Source organism: Cheilinus undulatus, linkage group 6 (genome assembly GCF_018320785.1).
Source record: "Cheilinus undulatus linkage group 6, ASM1832078v1, whole genome shotgun sequence".
Lineage (NCBI taxonomy): Eukaryota > Metazoa > Chordata > Actinopteri > Labriformes > Labridae > Cheilinus > Cheilinus undulatus.
In genome coordinates, this window is record NC_054870.1 from 37,102,079 (window position 1) to 37,120,961 (window position 18,883).

An 18,883-nucleotide genomic window follows, 5' to 3' on the forward strand; every position below is an offset into this window, starting at 1 on the left:
AAAATTCTGATACACAAAGTTGAAATTTTGAGGAAATATTGCAAATTATGAGAGAGAATTGTGAAATATTAACTTTTTATCTTATAATTATGACTTTCATAATTTCAACTTTTTTACCTCATATTTGTGACTTTCGATCTCATAATGTCAAATATTAATCTCATAATTATCTGTCATAATTTCGACGTTTTTTCTCACTATATCTTTACTTGTTACTTTTTTGTGTGTATTCTTTTAATACAAGTTGTTTACTGTGCAATGCTAAATAAAGTTTACTTGAAAAAGTTTGGGCGTTTTCCTTTCTTCTTCGGGTACTGTACAAGGTAATATTAAAATAGCTAAATCACTGAACTTTGTATGGAATGACTAAACATCCATTAAATAACAGGAATGAAACGCTGATGTGGTAGTCCAGATAGTAACTGACTATGTTGTTGGTAGTTGTTGTGAGCTAACGCTGCTATTTTAAGCTCGTTTAAGGAGGGTTAGCTTAGCTACCAGTTTTAGCTAAACCAAACGGTATAGCATATTTTCTTTGTCGGTGTTATAGTGTGGCTTCCGAGTTGCCAGAAAACGTCTTTATTTAACAACTAAGTAGGTTTCGTATCCTAAGCCAATCTCTTTTGGGTGGTAATGCTGGCTAATAGCGTCATCCCAGTAGCCTCCGTTTATTTGCCGACTTACTGGTTGATAAATGAAATTGTTAGCAAAAGCTAGTTAAGCTTTTATTGCCTTTATGAGTGCAGCTCCTATTAAAAACCATTACAAACTCTTCCCCTAATGCAAGTAAGTATCGGTGTTCAATATTGGATAACATTTATTGTTTACATAAGCACATAGAATTTTTGGTGTGTATAAATTAAATAGTTTAAATCAAAGACAAAATTGTCAGTAGTATAATCATGCAAATAAAGTATTTGGAATTACGCTGATAGATTATATATTCATAATAAGAAAACGTAAAAGTTCAGACTTTTCATATTTTGTCGTTAACAAAACAGTCTTTCTGAGTCATGTTTTGAAACACAAGATGTTCAATAATGTTTATTTTTGAATTGCATATTTTGTTTAATTCTATAAGGAACTATTTTGGGTCAGTCTCTCCTAATATTTGTCAACAGTCAATCAAGATGGTGCCCCACAAGCACAGGAGTTCTTTAAAAAAGAAATGCAACTCAGAGCTTGAGTTGGTCATCAGCAGTCTGAGAAAGGAGAATGACTTTCTGAAGAAAGCCGTGGTCGAGTCTCATCATCATTATTCAGCTCTGAATAATCTGCTGGAGGTAAACTTTTTCAAACTTTTGAGGCCAAATGACTCAGAGCGTACTTTTTGTTGTTCAGGATGTTTTACAGAAGCTTTGAGAGGGCACAAATGTAAACTTTCTGCTTGTCTTTTTCATAGAGATTCCTTGCTCTTGAAACACTCAGGCTGGAGAATAGTCAGCGCCGTAAGACTCAAGACGATATGACTGCTTCAGAGCATTTGAGTGAGATGGAAGATAAACTGATGGATGGTGTCAGTCTGAGGGTAGAGGGAAACGTATCCAGCTGCTTATCAGAGATTGAAGAACTCAAGGACGAGCTTGTGAGCATCTCAACTAGGTGTCAATATCTGAAGAATAAGGTTGCAGCAAATCAGGTAAAACACTGTGGTTATAAAATAAGTTATGGTGGCACCATTGAGTAATGCTTTAATAAGCTTGAGACAAACAATATCACTTTATTTTTAAATATGAAATAATAAGAAAGAGCTGCTCATTACTAGGGATGCACAATAGTATCAGCATATAGCCTACACAGAGAAATATGTACTGGCAGACACTAAAATTTCTACTAATAATTACATTTGGTATTTTGGCTGTAAAAAATCAAATGTAAATATTGGACGTCCAAGCTAATAAGTCAGTGGAGTTTTAGGCTGTACCAACAGACTAACTTAAGCTGAAGTCTTTGACTTTATCATCATCATTCCTTAAACTTTAAAGTGTGTTTTATGGACTGAAATGTGCTTATTTTTCCATCCTTAAACTGAAATTGTGTGTTTTAAGGACTGAAGTTTTAGGTCTGAACTGCACTTGTCAGTATCAATATCAGCATTGATATTGCCTTTGGCTAAAAATAATTTGTAAATGTTGACATATGGGATATTGGCACATTCTAATACTGTGCCTGCCTACTCATTACAGCTAAGGATACTGAAATGCCAGTGATTCATATAGGCTTTAGCATGCCTTAAACCAAAGCAGTTCAGGTGGGATCATGTTGCCAGTTTTTCATTACACCCACCCAAGCCAGTCCTATTCCCTAAATGTCTTCTGTGCTGCATGAAGAGTTCGATTTTTGAAGTTTCTTCTTTCACATACTAGTTTTGCACCACTAGATGGCAGCATTTGTTTTCAAGTGACAGTTTTTTCTTTACAGGACTAGTACTCAATATCATATACCATGGTATTGGGAAGATCAAACTCTAAATCCAGCTTTACAAAAACGTGTTTTAACACAATGCTGTATTATGAATTAAGGTACATTTTTAATCCACATATATTTGAGGCTGGACTTCCTTTATCTTTTTTTCAAATAGGACTTCACTTCTGATGACCAGGCCCCCACTGACGACATAAGAAAGCTTCAATCTGACCTCAAAGATGTATGTATTTTAACTTAAGTTTAATATCTGTTTTTGTGGTCACTCTTATGTTTTTACGTTGTGCATTTGTTGCTGATGAGGATGTTTGGCTATGTACAGTAAACATGTCTTGCTGAGTGTTCCATCCATTTGGCTCGACTCTCCATCTGTCTTTGTTATATTCTTCTCATTCTTTTATTGCATCCCTCGAGGCCTTGGAGAAGAACAAGCAGTGGCTGGAATATGACCAGCAGAGAGAGGCCTATGTGAGGGGAATTCTGGCCAGAATGTTATGGCTGGAGAAGCAGCTGAATGAAGCCAATCAAGCCTGCTCACAGCAAGACAATGAGACCCATTCAGATGGTAAGCTGGAGAGACAGTGGGCTGTGAGCACTCACCACTAGGGCAACAAGGGGCAACAGACTGTCACAACAAGGTTTTTAAGATTTTGAGATTGCCCTGGAGAAGCTCACTAATACAGAATCAGCATCTGGTAACGAACAGCAGGAAAATTATGTTTTTGATTACGATGCAGAGCTTGCCTAAGGCAGTATCTAGCATTTTCACTGTTAATTTCATAAGTAATTTCCCCTTGTTTTCAAAGTTTATTTTCATTCCCCGCCATTTACATTACAGTTGACACACAGATAATCCAGATGCAGGGGTACTATGAAAGACTCCTACAGAAAGCAAAAGATAACCTGGAGGAGCTCAGGGATGAGTTGGATGAGACCCAACAAAACCTGCTAAGAACCCAGTGCATGTAAGTCATCTACAGGAAAATAGATATTCAAAACTGGAAAAAGTAATAGTGGAGGTCAACTTTGTGATGGATCATTAAATGTGTAGGTGCAATGAAAGGGAGAAAGAAGTAGAGGAGCTCAAGCAGCAGCTGCAAACTGAAAAAGCAAAGCAAGAAGTGGCAACAGAAGATCACATTTACTCTGGGAGTGAAGAAGAACACCTGAGTGATGAGATTGGAGACCTGCAGCGCATGCTAAATAAGGAGCGGCGCAAGTCAGCTCACTTAGAGCACCAGGTATGTATGTTTTAGTAAATAGGGAAAAAAAGAGAAATTCATATAGAAAAGAAGGAATTTTCCTGATGAAAAAACATCTGTCTTATTTAGGCAGCCTTTCGTGAAGCATATTTCAAAAGTCTTTACCATGAAGACCAGAGAAAGATTGCAGAACTAGAGCGACAGGTATGGCTGACACATTAACTAAACTTTGATGAATTCTTCGGGGTTATTTAACCTTTTTTTAAAATTTCAGATCGAGATTTCCTCGCAGGACCTGGAGGACGAGAGGCAGAATTGTTTATATTTAAAGAAGCAAACAGACGGACTTGTGAAGATGCTGCAAAACATTAGACACCGTCAGGCAAAAGTGTCACACGTTGGCATTAAAGGGGTAAAAACTGCTCTAGAGCAAAGTATATTTACAGTTGGTAAATGATAAAGCTCTTTAGGTGTTTTCACACATTCACAAAACTCCGGAAATGTTCCCGCCAAAATTTTGGGTGAGCTGTATCTGTAAACACAAATGAATGATTTTTTTCACCCCGACTACACCCAGAATTGTCCCTCAGCCAACATGCAAATTTCCATGTGAAGTTGGGATGAGCCATGTGAGAACATCACAATAAAATACTGTGTGGAAAAATTCACAAGGTGCGGCATTGATGATGTTTACATCATGCGACTGGTGTGCACATTGGGAAGCTGCTGACTTTTCTTCTCTGCATAGAAGTATGCTGAACTTTGCAGTCAGAATCTTTCAATACAGTGCTAGACTTTGCTTAGTTGGGAATTTATCTATTATCTGTTTTACTTTATGTCCCACCTCCACCACCAGTTCCCTTCCCCTTTGACAGTGATTGCCTCCCCCCATGAAAGTCTGAAGAACTTCAGGGTAGCCTGGTCTTAAATTTTATGGAAAATTTCAGGAGTGCATGTGTGAAAAGGGATTGTTTTTTGTTTGATGAAAACAGATTCCTGTTGCTAACCAGAAAACCAAAGCAATGAACCAAAATAAAGTAAAAGGCTCTATACTGCAAGATCGATTGAGGAGGAATACAAGTATCATCTGTTTTCTTGTATCAGAAACCCTCTTGAAATTACAAGTAGTAATTGGATCCATTGTTAAAGCATCAGTTTGTTTAGCTGTAAGTTTATTGGTTAAAATTGTTTCATATACCTGTGTTTTATTTACTAGAACTGATTGATTTTTTAAATTTGCATTAGAGAGAACAGCGAGACAGCAGCTCAGATGAAGCAGCATCCCCACCCACCAGAGATGGTCCTTCATCATCCTATCTACAGGATGAAAGCTGTCTAGAGTGTCCCGTCTGCCAGACTCTGTATCCTGCTTGTGATTACAAAGAACTGATTCACCACCTAGAAGACTGTCAGAGCTGAGAGATCAGATAAAAACACAACTTGTTCTGAGTTTTCTCTTGTATGTAATGTTAATAAACAGCAGTTTTAAGGAGCTAAAGTTGTGCTTCTGAGTATTAACATCCAAAAATCTCTAAAAAGCTTCACTACCCCTATAGAAGATTTATACGTTGCTCTACAGATACCAGTAGCTGAGATCTCAATAGAGGATAGATTGGTAAAGCACCAACCTGGCAGGGGAATTCACTGTAATTCTGTAATATTCATGGACCCTAGATGTTAAATCCTGCTAGACTTAGTTTTTTCTCCAGACTTTTCCCTTCTGCATGAAGCTCACAGGTCTGCTCCAGGTGATAAACATAAATATCCTTAATACGTTTTTGATGTTCAGTAACTCATTATTTTATGTGATCCCTAGTCAAATAAAGCTGCTGTATAGACCCTTGGCCATGACCAGGTTTCACACCATTCAAACCAGATGAATAGCTCAAAACAGCTTGTGTTAATCCCTGTCCTGTGCTATTTCAGGAAGTGGATTAGTATTGCTAACAGACAATATGGAGAGTGTGAGGGCTGCGCAGTGGCTGAGAGTGCTGAAAGGGAACATGACACCATGAGCTAACTGAGGCTGATGATGCTAATATGGTTCAGTCACTCTCTGCTTTTCAGGAACTTCTTTAAACTAAAACTTCTTAGTAGGAATTTATAATATGAGTTAAGCCTGCCTGAAAGGCAGAGATAGGAAAAACAGGATGCTCATCTTGGGGCCTTTTGCCTTATTAACATCCATGATATAAGACATTTTAGTAAAAGGATGTGTGTTAGCCTGATGTTTATCCAAAACAAATATTTATCAGGCACATTTCTCCTTTATTTTAAATAAAAAACATAGATATGTTGGGTTTGAATGAGATGAATGTCTACTCCATGAAAAAACACTGATCAATTACTTTAACACCACCTGATGTTCACCTTGTAATCTAATTCAGAGTGTAAATAAAACAGTCTTGAATTAAGGAGATTACCTTTAGCTTATTTGCAATTTATACAGCGTCAATGCTGAAGAGCTGCATTGATTGAGGATTAAATCCTGGAAGGTACTGCGTCAGTAACAGTCACCAAACCATCCTGAATTGTAGTTGTAGCAGTAGTAGTAGTGTTAAGTGTCATTCACTAAAAGGGGTGCCAAGCCCACATGGGCTTGAAATACACTGAAAAACAAAACATATGTAAGCAGTAAGGAGAGAAAAATAACAAATATGTATGTTAACACAGTGTTAAAGTCCCTGTTAAGTGAAATCCAAACTTCGTGTCTGAACACACTAGATATATTGTAATAAAGTTGCTGTAAATGTGAAAAAAATGACACCTATGGGGACTGAATTTTTATTTAGACCGTTAGAAAGTTTTTCACTTTCTTCCTGGCTTAATTTATATGAGCAGGGCAAATATCTGAGCCCATGACATCACCAGTCTTGTTGGGAAATTACCCCACCCCCTTAACGCCACAATGATATAAAATCACAGAGCAGTTCCTCTCGATATAGTCTGTTGTTAGCCAATGTCACTGTCTTCATTGAAGGTTAACAGCCAGTTACATGCTGTGTTTTTGTTCATTGTGAGGTGAATTTTCCAAATCTAACAGCCACGGTGGTGAACGGGTCATTAAAAGCATCATAATGGAGAGATATGTGCCAGAAAACAGTGAATTGAATCCTCAACTTCTTTTTTTAGAATTTGAGTGGATTTTATTTCTCCTGAGTGGGCGGGGCTTCAGTTCATTCAACCGACACCCTCCCACCATCCTAGAGCAGATACAGCTGCCTCTTTTTTCATGATTTTGAAGCTCAATAAACAGAGATGTTTTTCATGACTGAAATTTGGCCTGGTGGCTCATAACACAGTGGCCTGCAAACGAACTTAAAATAAAGTTTTTTTTTTTCAATAACTTTACCGGGACTTTAATTATGACAGCAGAACTTCAGCATGTGTTGAGCACCTGTTGCAGCTTAAAAATTCCCCAACATGTGCTATTGGAAACCATTTTACATTAGTTGTGAAAGCTGAACCTTTTTTTTTTTTTAAGGTTTATTTTGGGCATTTTTGTGCCTTTATTTGATAGAGGAAGGTAGTGGATAGAGTCAGAAACAGGGACAAAAGCAGGGGAGAGACATGCGGTAAAGGACATGCTGTCACTGCTATTGTCAAAACCCTGGGTAACACTGCTGTCCTCATTGTCTTTGTTGGAGGAGTTGTCAGACTTGCAGCCTCGGTAACATTGGGACACAGACTGCCGGCCAGCAAGACCTCCCTGACCCTCAACTTGTTTGGGGCTGATAAGCAGTTTGTTTTGTTTGTATGTCATCTCCATTAGCGGCTGTGTCATGATCACTTCTTTTGCTTTGACTAGTGTCGTGAGGCTGGCAGACTGTGCCCTTTTTGAACCCTGGGATTTTGACTTCTGCTGTCTTCCTCATCAGGGCCTTCTCTGCACTTCTACCTGCTCTCAGTTGTCTCTTTGATGTGATAGAAGTGGCTTTCCCTGAGCAGATATAGATGGGAAATACACTTGTAGGCTTAAATGCCTGACACAACAAAAGGGATTCTGTGAAGTGTAGCTTTTTCTGTCTTGTGTGCTCTTCTCTGCCCTTCTGATTTACAAATCAGGTTTGTTTCCACAAAATACTGCATTTGTGCAGTGTTAGAGTTACATTGTGAAGTACTTACATAGCCTCAATGTATCTCTTGTCTGCATCATTTAAATATAGCACAATGCTGTATTACATATTGCAAAAACTATTGACAAAAGCTCCTACTGTAAGACACGCAGCCCCCAGTTGGATACTCTCATGAGAACTATATCTGCCTTCAAGATATGAATAACTTTTGTACTCCTCTAGTCCTGTTTCTCATGTTTCCTGACAGCTTTTCCATGGCTCTTTCAGTGCTTTCTCATTTTAAAACAGCTGCAGTTCCCTCCGTTAAGCAATGCAGCTGTTAGCTCCTTAAAATGGCCATTTGAAACAAGAAAAGACAACTAAGCCATCATTTAAAAATTGTTCCACATAATGGGCGCTGTAACACTTTCCCCATTCAGTCCTAAACCTTGGTATTTTCAAAGCAATCCAGTTTTGAGATCTGGTTTTGCAGCTTGAATTGTTTATACACAGGAGTGAAGTCAGAGGGAGTTTATCCATGATTTCCTGTAAATAAACAGCATACTGGGCTGCTTTCTAGATTGACCCAACTTTTTTTTTTTTTTTTTTTTACTTAAAGACCTGATACCTTGACAGTGCATTTTGTATGTTCTTATTGCTTTTTCGACATGTGACCTATGAACTGCTACATGGTTATCTAAAATACATAGTTGAAGGCGGATTAAATTAAGATTATTTTGGTTTTTGAGCCTCCACGCTGAAATACTGACAGTTTCTCCCTCCGTGTTTTAGAGGTTCTTTTCAAAAATGCTCATGTTTAGAAGGTGTTTTAGGTAGCCGTGGGTCTAAATGAGTTAAATGCCATTTAAAAATATTCCAAATAATATCCAGTTGATCAAGAGTACACTCACACTAGGCAGTCCATACCACACCCAAGCACACTTAGCCTCCAAAGTCAAGTTTGTTTTAGTAGTGTGAGTGCTGTGCATCTCTTGGCCCTGGCACAGATGAAAGGGATGGGCTTCGGCATGGTGTACAGGTACAATAATAGTTGCGCAGCATGAATGTGGCATATAATCAGTAAGACCGTTTCCTTTTGACAGTCAAAGCGTTAAAGAGGTGTATCTAACCAAAATAACTGAAAATATGCAACAAAGTGAATAAGATTAAAGTTGTGTTGTCTGCAAAAGAGGATCCAAGAAAAATTTTGACATGCTAGTCTTGCTAAATCGTGGTCATGGGATGTCTTGAAAGCATTGTTAATCATGTCACACTACAAGACCATTTTCCCTGAAGAACAAAATTGAGCCGGAGGTTTGACGGTGAGTTGGGACGTTGCAGTCGAGCTGAATTTGTGTAGTCTGAGCTGGCCACTGTTACCCCTTTCTCTGAAGGTGTCTCCATCTTCTTCCGCTTATCCGAGATCAGGTCGCGGGGGCAGCAGCCTAAGCAGGGAGACCCAGACTTCCCTCTCCCCAGCCACTTCTTCCAGCTCTTCCCGGGGGATCCCAAGGCGTTCCCAGGCCAGCCGAGCGACATAGTCTCTCCAGCGTGTCCTAGGTCTTCCCCGAGGTCTCTTCCCAGGGGGACTTGCCCGGAACACCTCACCCGGGAGGTGTCCAGGAGGCATCCAGACCAGATGCCTGAGCCACCTCATCTGGCTCCTCTCAACGCGGAGGAGCAGCAGCTCTACTCCGAAGGTGCTCTCTGAAGGTGTGGAGTTTTTTATTCTTTGAACAGATTATTTTCCCATGCCCCTGGTAATGTGCAAAGACATCCAGAAAGTCTCCAACTCCATAAGACTATGCATCTTGTAAAGTACATGTTATATTATGACATGATGGTCTCTTCATGCTCAAGCCCAGCTGGGCCGTTTGTGAAAGCTCCTGTGAGGAATCTTTAGCGGGTCATGAAACCAACTAAAATGATGATTGATGCCTCTGTATGACTTAAAACAGCCAACGAAGCCACGAGCAACAAGATATGTCTTTATTGTTTTATGAAACTGCTGCTGTTGGGAACCTGTTAAACTAAGTGATTAAGGGGTCATAGATTGCCTGGAGGTTAAGACGCAACCATGTACCCTGAAGGACCAGGTTCAAGTCTGGCCTGTTGCTACTTTCCTGCATGTATCTCCCTTTCTCTCTCATCCTTGTTTCTGGCTCTATCCACTGTCCTCCTCTGTAAAAGAATGAGCCCTTCCCCCCAAAAAAGTGATTAACTAACTGCTGAAATGTGTTTCTCCAGTTTCCCCCAACAAAGATTCTCTGTGATTGATTTGACATTTGAAAGAAAGCAGTCTAAGACTTTTTGTCAAAAATATCCCATGTACACAGTACCAGACAAGATCAGCAAAGCAATAAAAGTTACGGCTTTGTCCAAGGCAGGTACCAGAAAATCTTAAAGTACCTCTTAGGAGCTTCAAGTTGTGTAAAGGTACCAGTCTCGCTACCAGATTACATGAATAAATTACAGTTGCAGGCCAACAAAGGTAATTAACTCAAAGGGGCAGTCAACAATCCCTTTAATCCAGTGAGCGGTTAAATGAAGCTTCCATCTAAGAGAACTCTGACATCCTGGCCTGTCTGGAGAAGCTCCTCTGGTTGAATTCTGATCTAAAAATGCCCACCAGTGCTTGATTTGACTGGACAGGCTTTAGCTGACTTATTTTAGCTCCCCCTTTGTGACTGTATCATTACATTAATCACTCTCTCTCATACAAAGCCTCTCAGACACCATAAGTCACTTAAACACAGCTTTTATCAAGTGACTTATGACTCTTTTGACCTTTGCCTGGTATTATAGTTATGGTATTATCCTTATCCTTCTACAATCATACAGCATGTCTTACTACAACATTTTTTGCTACTTTTTCTAATGAACCAACAATTTTTTTAAGTTATTCATCCAGAAGAGTACCCACAGCATAATTAAAGAAAACATCAACTGTTGATATCAGTATGTTATCTGATATTTTTAGGAAATACTTCCAGTCTTGACCTCTTGCTTCCTGAACTTCTCTAAGGTGTTGGTCATACTGCAGGTGCCATAACTCACCTATCATCACCTGTAATGGGATTGGCCCTCTGAAATGACAAGTGGCCAGATTTACAGTTAAGAAAGCTCAGAGGCTTTATGACTCTTGCGTCACAGTTATTAGTGCTCCTTGGGATCCCCTTATCAGTAAGCCACTCTCTACCTTCTGTTACTGAGGAGAAGGTTGGACCTGCAGCTTGGGTTCGCGATAATAAAGGATTTTTGGAAATGTCACAGTAAGGTCTGCTCTGCTTCATCTTCTGCAGGCCACCTTTACTGCTCTGCTCTTCCTCTGTCCAGCTGTAAGGGAGTATTTCTGTGCGACTTCATCCGTAATTGGACAACATGGCAGACAAGGACAGCGTGGAGAAGTTCCTCGACAACAACCCACAGTTTGCTAAGGAGTACTATGAGAAGAAAGTGAAAGCAGATGTTATCACTGCTGCCTTCAACAACCAGGTCCAAGTCAAAGACCAGGCCTCTTACAAGGATGTCTCCACCATCCAGGAGGCTGAGTTCATATTCGAGCTCGTGAAAGAGATGCAGGGCACCAACCCGATGGAAAAAGCCTTGCACAAAATTCTCCAGAGGATTGCTCTGCTCATCCAGGCTGATCGAGTCAGCTTCTTCAACTACAGGGCTCGAAATGGAACGCCTGAGCTTAACACCGTCCTCTTCGATGTGACGCACAATTCATCATATGAGAAAAATATAGTGAACCCAAATTCAGAGATTGTTTTTCCCACTGACATGGGGATTGTCGGTTGGACGGCACACTCTAAGAAGCCGCAGAATATCGCTGATGTGAAGAAGGTGAAGTAATGGCTTTGAGTATATCTCTAAAAATAGACAAGTACAGATCAGTCAGATAATATGGTCAAAACAGTCATGTCATGTGGAAAAAATCCTGCAAAGAAAGGCAGCATTGGAGAAAAATGATGCATATTAATTTTGCTCTCACATATTAAAGAATTACTATCATCTTAAGATGGAACAGTGCATTTCAAAAAAGAGAATGCAAACTGATGCTATTGTACTGATGAAAATTTTATGCAGAATTAGGGCTTTAAACTTTAAGTGATTTAAATAGCCCTGGTAATGTAACAGCACTCAACACAATTAATATAAATAACCATAGTTCTTTTATAATAACTTAAAATTAGTATAATAGCATGCAAAAATGTAGTGTTGGGCATCAATCTCTTAACCTTGACAATGTTCTCCTTTTATTTCCAGGACTCTCATTTCAGCGACTTTGTGGATAAGCAGACCAAATACACCACCAAATGCATGCTCACTTCTCCCATTATGAATGGAAAGGAACCCATCGGTGTGATCATGGCACTCAACAAACAAGGTGCAAATGAATTTTCAAAGAGTGACCAGGAGGTGAGTGCTCATTTTTATCCAAAATAGGGTGTTTGTAGGGACTGTTGGTGCATTTCTGCACCCACAAATACAAAAAGTCAAACAAACTGTATTTAGCTTGGATGAGAAAAATAAAACATGATATCAGGAGAGAGGAGTTTTGCCATTTTTTGTAGACTGATAAATCCCATGCAAGGGTCACTTCCTTCCTTGACCTGCAGAGAAAAACTGCCAGTTTTAGCCCACCTGCATCCGGTCTCTGACCTGCATATTTAGAAGCTTGTCTTGGTACTTTGGGTCAGCATTATGACAGCTCAACTTATAATCCTTTCAACAGGGGAAAGCCCAGACTATTACTTGTCCTCGTTCATGATTTCCTTTCAACTATAGGGGTCACAGAAAGTTTTCACAATTTCTTGTGATTGAAGTGTGTGTAAAAATAAATCTTCATGATTCTTTGGTCTTTGTTTGCAGCTTTTCAATAAATATGTGAACTTCGCCTCTGTGGTCATTCTCCAATCATTTGCTGCTTACATGTGGGATGTGGAGTCAAGGAGAAGCCAGGTAAATCTACAAGGCCACATATAAAATTGTTCTGTATGCTATTTCTAAGAAAAGCATGAGTTTCTTCACTTTTTCAGACATGATTTTTAAAAATGACATGCAAATGAAATGCTAATTCAAAAGTTACAAGCACTGATTCCTTTTCTTTCAATAGGTGTTGCTGTGGTCAGCCAGCAAAGTTTTTGAAGAGTTGACTGACATTGAAAGGCAGTTTCACAAAGCTTTATATACAGTGAGAACTTACATCAAGTGTGAGAGATACTCTGTAGGACTCCTCGACATGACAAAAGATAAGGTGGGCAGTAACATCTTGGTTGTATTTTTACTTAAAATAAATTCATTTGACTGCATTTTTTGTTTTTATTTAAGTACAATAAATCAGTACTGTAATGTGATTTTGGCTCATTTTCCTAAAGGAATTCTTTGATGAATGGGCAATCAAACTAGGCGAACAGGAGCCATACAAAGGCCCCAAGACACCTGATGGCAGAGTAAGTTGTCTGATATTATTTTAACTTTTTATTTGCAAAGATTTGAGGAAAAAAATCAAGAAACTCAACAATTTTTTCTCAACAGGAAATCAACTTCTACAAGATTATTGACTACTTGCTGGAGACAGAAAAAGAGGAGATTAAAGTTATCCCGTAAGTATCATGATACTCTATAACACCACCACCTGATTAAGTATTAAATCTTTATTGGCATATTCTTGGAGGTGTACAGGACATAATGGGTTTGTTGTCTTAATGGTGATGCAGAGTTTACTTTCTTAAATCACAGCGGACCTCCAGCTGATCACTGGGCTCTGGTCAGTGGACTCCCAGCATATGTGGCTGAAAACGGATTTGTGAGTCCCACTTTTGATCAATATATTTTATGCAAATTTTGAACAAATTTGTAATTGGTTTGCTTATTTACAAACTCACATTTATGCCAATTCTCTAACATCTCCCAGATTTGCAACATGATGAACGCTCCAGGAGATGAGTACTTCCAATTCCAGGTGTGACACTCTTTCCTGATATGTGGGATTCAAATGTTTGTTTTTTATATGACACATGTTTCACTGCAATAATGTGGATATTGTGTTTCATGGCAGAAAGAAGCAGTGGATGAGACTGGATGGATGATTAAGAATGTCCTTGCACTCCCTATCGTCAACAAAAAGGAAGAAATTGTTGGTGTTGCTACTTTCTTCAACAGAAAAGATGGCAAACCATTCGATGAAAATGATGAACAAATTACAGAGGTACGGTCTATCATCCTTTACATACTTATAGTGCTCACAACAATCCAAATTTAGAGGACAAAACACAAACTTCAGACTAGTATATTAGGCTCATGCCACATATTGTAATGTGAGCCACTGAAAGTTACTGTTTTCCCTCCGTAACTTGGAATTTAAAATTTGCTGCCTTAAAAAACACTTTTTGAACTTAGACCAAGCATTCATTGGTGAAGCTCATCCCCCCTTTCCAACTGATCATTATAATGCTCCTATAAAATATATGTTTCATTAAAATGCATATTATTGTGTTAACATATTTCTCTAAATTACAAGATTAGGGATACACAATACTGGATTTTTGCTAATATTTAATATGCCGATATTCACACATTTTTTTTAACCGATACCAATATATAAATGTTTATACCTAAAACTTCAGCCTTTAAATTCACAATTTAAAGTTTGAGGATGAACAAATTACCAAGATCAGTCCTCAAAACACACTTTAAAATGTAAGAAATTATCAGGAATTAAGAAAAAGACTTCAGCTGAAGTAAGTCTGTTGGTCTTGCTGGAAAATCTACTAAGTTATTATTTTGTACGGCCAATATGTACAGCTGATATAGGCAGATTTTTATATGCAAAACACTGATTGTAAATATTGGCAGAATTTTTCAGATCTGCAACACAATAAATCACTTTTTAAGGTAGTATCTGCTGATATGAATTAATAATATAGTGCAGGTAAGGTTTTATTGGATAAATCCAGCTGTTATTATAGTCCAACTCAAAGCTCCTGTAAGGAACTCTTGGTTTTTCGATTTCGGTGCCCCTGTGGACAAAGCTGTAGCTCTTACCTTTTTGTTGATCTTGTTAATTTTTCTTTTTTTTTTGTTGTGTTTTAACAAAAACATCTATTATTTCATTATTTAATATAACTATTAATCATGTAAAAAATCAAAATGGAAATAAAAAGACTGTTTCTATTGCATGCAATATTTAAACTAGCTTAATACCTTGTGGCAGCAGTAAAACACATTAAAATTACTTCATAGAAATAATCAGACTTGTTCTTGATGGTCTCTTTTGTTTTTGCGGGTCATAAAAAGGTGTCAGTATTAATTTTTGTTTTTTTGATAACCAATAAAAATGCTCCTTACAGGAGCTTTAAAGGATAGTGTAATTTAGTGGTTCTCAACTGGTCAAGCCTCTGGACTCACTACAAACTTCTTAACCAGAATTGTATCCTACATTTTTGATATTTTTTCAATCAATCAATTTTATTTCAAAAGATAATGCCGTTTGGACCTCAGACAATGCAAAAAAGACATAAAGAAAAATAACAACATAAAAGCATGGTATAAAGGCATGTCATTTATGTTTGACACTGTATTTTTTCCAGGCACACATTAATCACACATTCATTTTCAGCACAAGATATTAAAATGTATTTATTTATGTATTGATTTATATTTGTCCATATCACAAGGCTCTGACCCAGTTCCTCGGTTGGTCCACCCTGAACAGCGACACGTATGACAAACTCAACAGGACTGAGTGGAAAAAAGACGTCTCCCAGGAAATGCTCATGTACCAGACAAAGGCCACACTGCCTGACGTGCAGACCATCCTGGTAAGCCTCTGCTCAAGCTGACTGATGTCTTTCTAGACTTCATACAGATGAATTGCATCAAGTGGCCTGTTAACTTTTCATTCTCTGACAGAATACTGAAGAAAAGTTAGGCTCTGTACCGGAAGACTGTGACCAGAAGGAGATGTACAAACTGCTGGTGAGTTCTGTTGTTGAAAAACCTCTTATAAACGTGTTTGTGATTGCATGTTAACTGATAGCACTTTGTTTTGGACCTGCAGAGAGGTAACATCCCTGAGTCCAAGAACGTGGAGCTGCACGAATTCCGCTTCAGTGACTTCCCCTTGTCTGAGTTTGAGCTCATCAAGTGTGGCATTCGCTGCTTCTTTGAGCTAGGGGTGGTGGAGAAGTTTAAAGTCCCTGCTGAGGTACATCATACAGTATTTGGGTTAGGAAAGCCTTCTGTAGTCACTTCCTGTCTGTTATTTGGGAGTCCTAAGAGTAGCAAGATTGACTTTTTACCTCAGAATTTAGCTCTTAAAAGCTGCAGTAATTGTTTGCATATTTGGTTAGACTGGGTAATCCTCAGCAGTTTTGTGATTTGGTTTTATCTTTTTTTTTTTTTTTTTTTTTTTTTTTTGTGAAAGGTTTTATCTGGAACTACTTAAAAACTGAATGAAAAGACTCACAACAATCTTGTTTGGTTTTGTCCCTTTTTTTTTTTTGCAGATCCTGACACGATGGATGTACACAGTTCGCAGAGGATACCGTGACATCACTTACCATAACTGGAGGCACGGCTTCAATGTTGGACAAACGATGTTCACTTTGCTGCTTGTGAGTCTGACTTTTCATGCTAAAATTTTGTTAAAATTGCTAAAATTTGTTATCACTTACTCCACAGTTTGTAAAAACAAAGGGTTGTCCTCCATATTTCCTTAACAGACTGGTAAACTGAAGAAGTATTACTCTGATCTTGAGGCCTTTGCTATGGTGGCTGCTGGATTCTGCCATGATATTGACCACAGAGGAACCAATAATCTCTACCAGACAAAGTAAATATTCTTTATAGGTCATTTCTAGGAGACATTAAAAAAGAAATTTATATTTTTGTTAGTTAGGGAGAATTTTTTTTTAGATGTGAGTTGGCTCCTCAGCAAGTTATTTAGTTTTGTTGTTTAGTTATTAAGTTAGAATTTGCCTAGTTATGTAGTTATTTAGATGATTAGAATTTTATTTATGAAGTTCATAACTTAGTTAATTATTTAGTCAGAAAGGTATTTAATTTTTAGAAAATTTTTAGAAAAAAACCCATGTACTTGGGTGGCCTGGGTTCGAATCCAGCCTGTGGCTCTTTACCACATCTCTCCCCACTCTCTTTCCTGTTTCCGAGTCTATCCACTGTCTTTCCTCTATCCAATAAAAGCAGGAAAAGACCCAAAAATAAATTTTTAAAAGAAATGTATTGTTTTATAGTTATTTTTTGTGAAATAGCTAGCTTGGGGTTTATTGGGTAAACTAGGTAGTTAGTTGGTAGGGACAGATGTAATATACATAAAAGATAAACAGTTTTCTAATGTACTGCGCACGGTATTGTTTAGATGCTAAAGTCTAGTGATGGAAAGGCTTTCAATATAAATATAATTTAACCATACAGGGATTATGCTTACTTATTTGTTAAATGGGTTAAAAATATTTACAAAGTGTCAAACTTGATAGAATGAACACATATTAATACAAACCACATACACAAAAGCCTAATTGATGTTCAAAAAAATTGATGAGGATCTGAAAATTTGGTGAATGTCTTCTTGCTGTGCTGGTGTTTTTAGGAGCGCTTCCCCACTGGCAAGACTGCACAGCACCTCAGTTATGGAGCGTCACCATCTTGAGTACAGTAAAACACTGATGGAGGATCCGGTGAGTCCCTATGTGCTAAGATTTTCTCTTTGTGACTAGCAGTAACTGTGGTTTGAGATAGATAAATGTCCTTATGGCGATTTTTTCATAACAAAATCATCTGATTGATAAAATACAGCTGCTCACAGCTAACTTCAGTCTTCTGCTTTCACCCAAAGGACCTAAATATCTTCCAAAACCTTCAGAAGCGTCAGTTTGAGACAGTGCAACATTTGTTTGAAGTTTGCATTATTGCCACTGATCTCGCCCTCTACTTCAAGTAAGTTATGCTCGAAGTTTAGTTCCATCAAAGTGAATTTTAACTCAAAGTCTATTCGTAAATCTCTGCTACATTTGAAAAGTTCTGACAGCCTTCTTGTCATTCAGGAAGAGAACAATGTTCCAAAAAATTGTGGACAGTGTTGAGGGGATCCCAGATGAGAAAGAGAGGATCAACTACATCTCCAACAATCCAACCAGGAAAGAAATTATCATGTAAGTACATATTTCAACATCTCCTTTTTCATCATCATTGGTTTCTCTGGAATGTCCGTCATTCTAAACATTCTTGGATGTTGTCTTTTTCCATAGGGCAATGATGATGACAGCTTGTGACCTGTCAGCTATTACCAAACCATGGGAGGTTCAGAGCAAAGTATGTTCCTGTCTCTAGGTTTATAACATGATTTGAACTTTTACCCACATGTTCTCATGGTACTATTGGTTCTTCCTAGGTTGCTCTGATGGTGGCTGCTGAGTTTTGGGAGCAGGGAGACCTGGAGAGGACAGTCCTTGAGCAGCAGCCCATTGTAAGCCGTATTTTATATTACTCGGTATGTTACTCTGAAAATGTTGTCATAAGACCATGACAGTAATTGTCATCTGCCTCTTCCTTTTCAGCCAATGATGGACAGAAATCATGCTGACGAGCTTCCAAAGATGCAGTGTGGTTTCATTGACTTTGTCTGCTCCTTTGTGTACAAGGTACCTTGATACAGTTAATAGAATACATATGTTTATGTTTGGGGTTTTTGTGTCAGGGATAAAACTTGTCTGTTTGCTGTGTGTTTGCAGGAGTTTGCCCGCTTCCACACAGAGATTGACCCCATGTTCAAGGGGTTGACCATCAACAGAGGAGAATGGAAAGCTCTCGCAGACGTACATGAGGCCAAGATTAAGGCTATTGAAGATGAGAAGAAAAGGCTGGAAGGTGGAGATGAGCAAGGTGATAACACAACTATGAATTTTCATTCCTTCTGCTGCTTCTGCATTATGGTGTTTTCAGCTGTCTCTGACCCTGACCACCTTATTTGTGTCACTTTCAGCTCAAGAGGGGAAATCAAAGACGTGTGTTGTCTGCTAGACCTCCTGGATGGTCTGAGTATGTATGAATGGGTGTCAGGATGTGGATTTGTATGGTGTGTGTTTGAGCATGAGCATGTATTCACAAATGTTGGCAAATTTTATTATAATTTTTATATTCTATAATGATCAGATCTTCTATCCTCTGTTATAA

At 38.4% G+C, this 18,883-nt stretch overlaps 2 protein-coding genes across 2 annotated transcripts; both read left to right on the top strand.

Moving 5' to 3' along the window:
* Positions 1–386: 386 nt before the first annotated feature.
* LOC121511097 (centrosomal protein of 55 kDa-like) lies at positions 387–5,118 on the top strand. The gene is made up of 10 exons (XM_041789645.1): positions 387–786; positions 1,122–1,283; positions 1,403–1,639; positions 2,582–2,647; positions 2,839–2,989; positions 3,263–3,389; positions 3,476–3,665; positions 3,756–3,830; positions 3,901–4,038; positions 4,872–5,118. The coding sequence occupies exons 1-10, from the start codon at positions 781–783 to the stop codon at positions 5,043–5,045; spliced, it is 1,326 nt and encodes a 441-aa protein (XP_041645579.1). The 5' UTR covers positions 387–780; the 3' UTR covers positions 5,046–5,118.
* Positions 5,119–11,062: 5,944 nt separating this feature from the next.
* On the top strand, positions 11,063–18,730 carry LOC121511096 (cone cGMP-specific 3',5'-cyclic phosphodiesterase subunit alpha'-like). The gene is made up of 22 exons (XM_041789643.1): positions 11,063–11,530; positions 11,954–12,106; positions 12,560–12,649; positions 12,804–12,944; positions 13,066–13,140; positions 13,226–13,293; positions 13,430–13,496; positions 13,605–13,652; positions 13,749–13,898; positions 15,367–15,510; positions 15,602–15,667; positions 15,750–15,896; positions 16,198–16,305; positions 16,414–16,523; positions 17,301–17,388; positions 17,547–17,647; positions 17,755–17,862; positions 17,959–18,022; positions 18,102–18,176; positions 18,268–18,351; positions 18,442–18,592; positions 18,699–18,730. The coding sequence occupies exons 1-22, from the start codon at positions 11,063–11,065 to the stop codon at positions 18,728–18,730; spliced, it is 2,538 nt and encodes an 845-aa protein (XP_041645577.1).
* Positions 18,731–18,883: the final 153 nt, after the last annotated feature.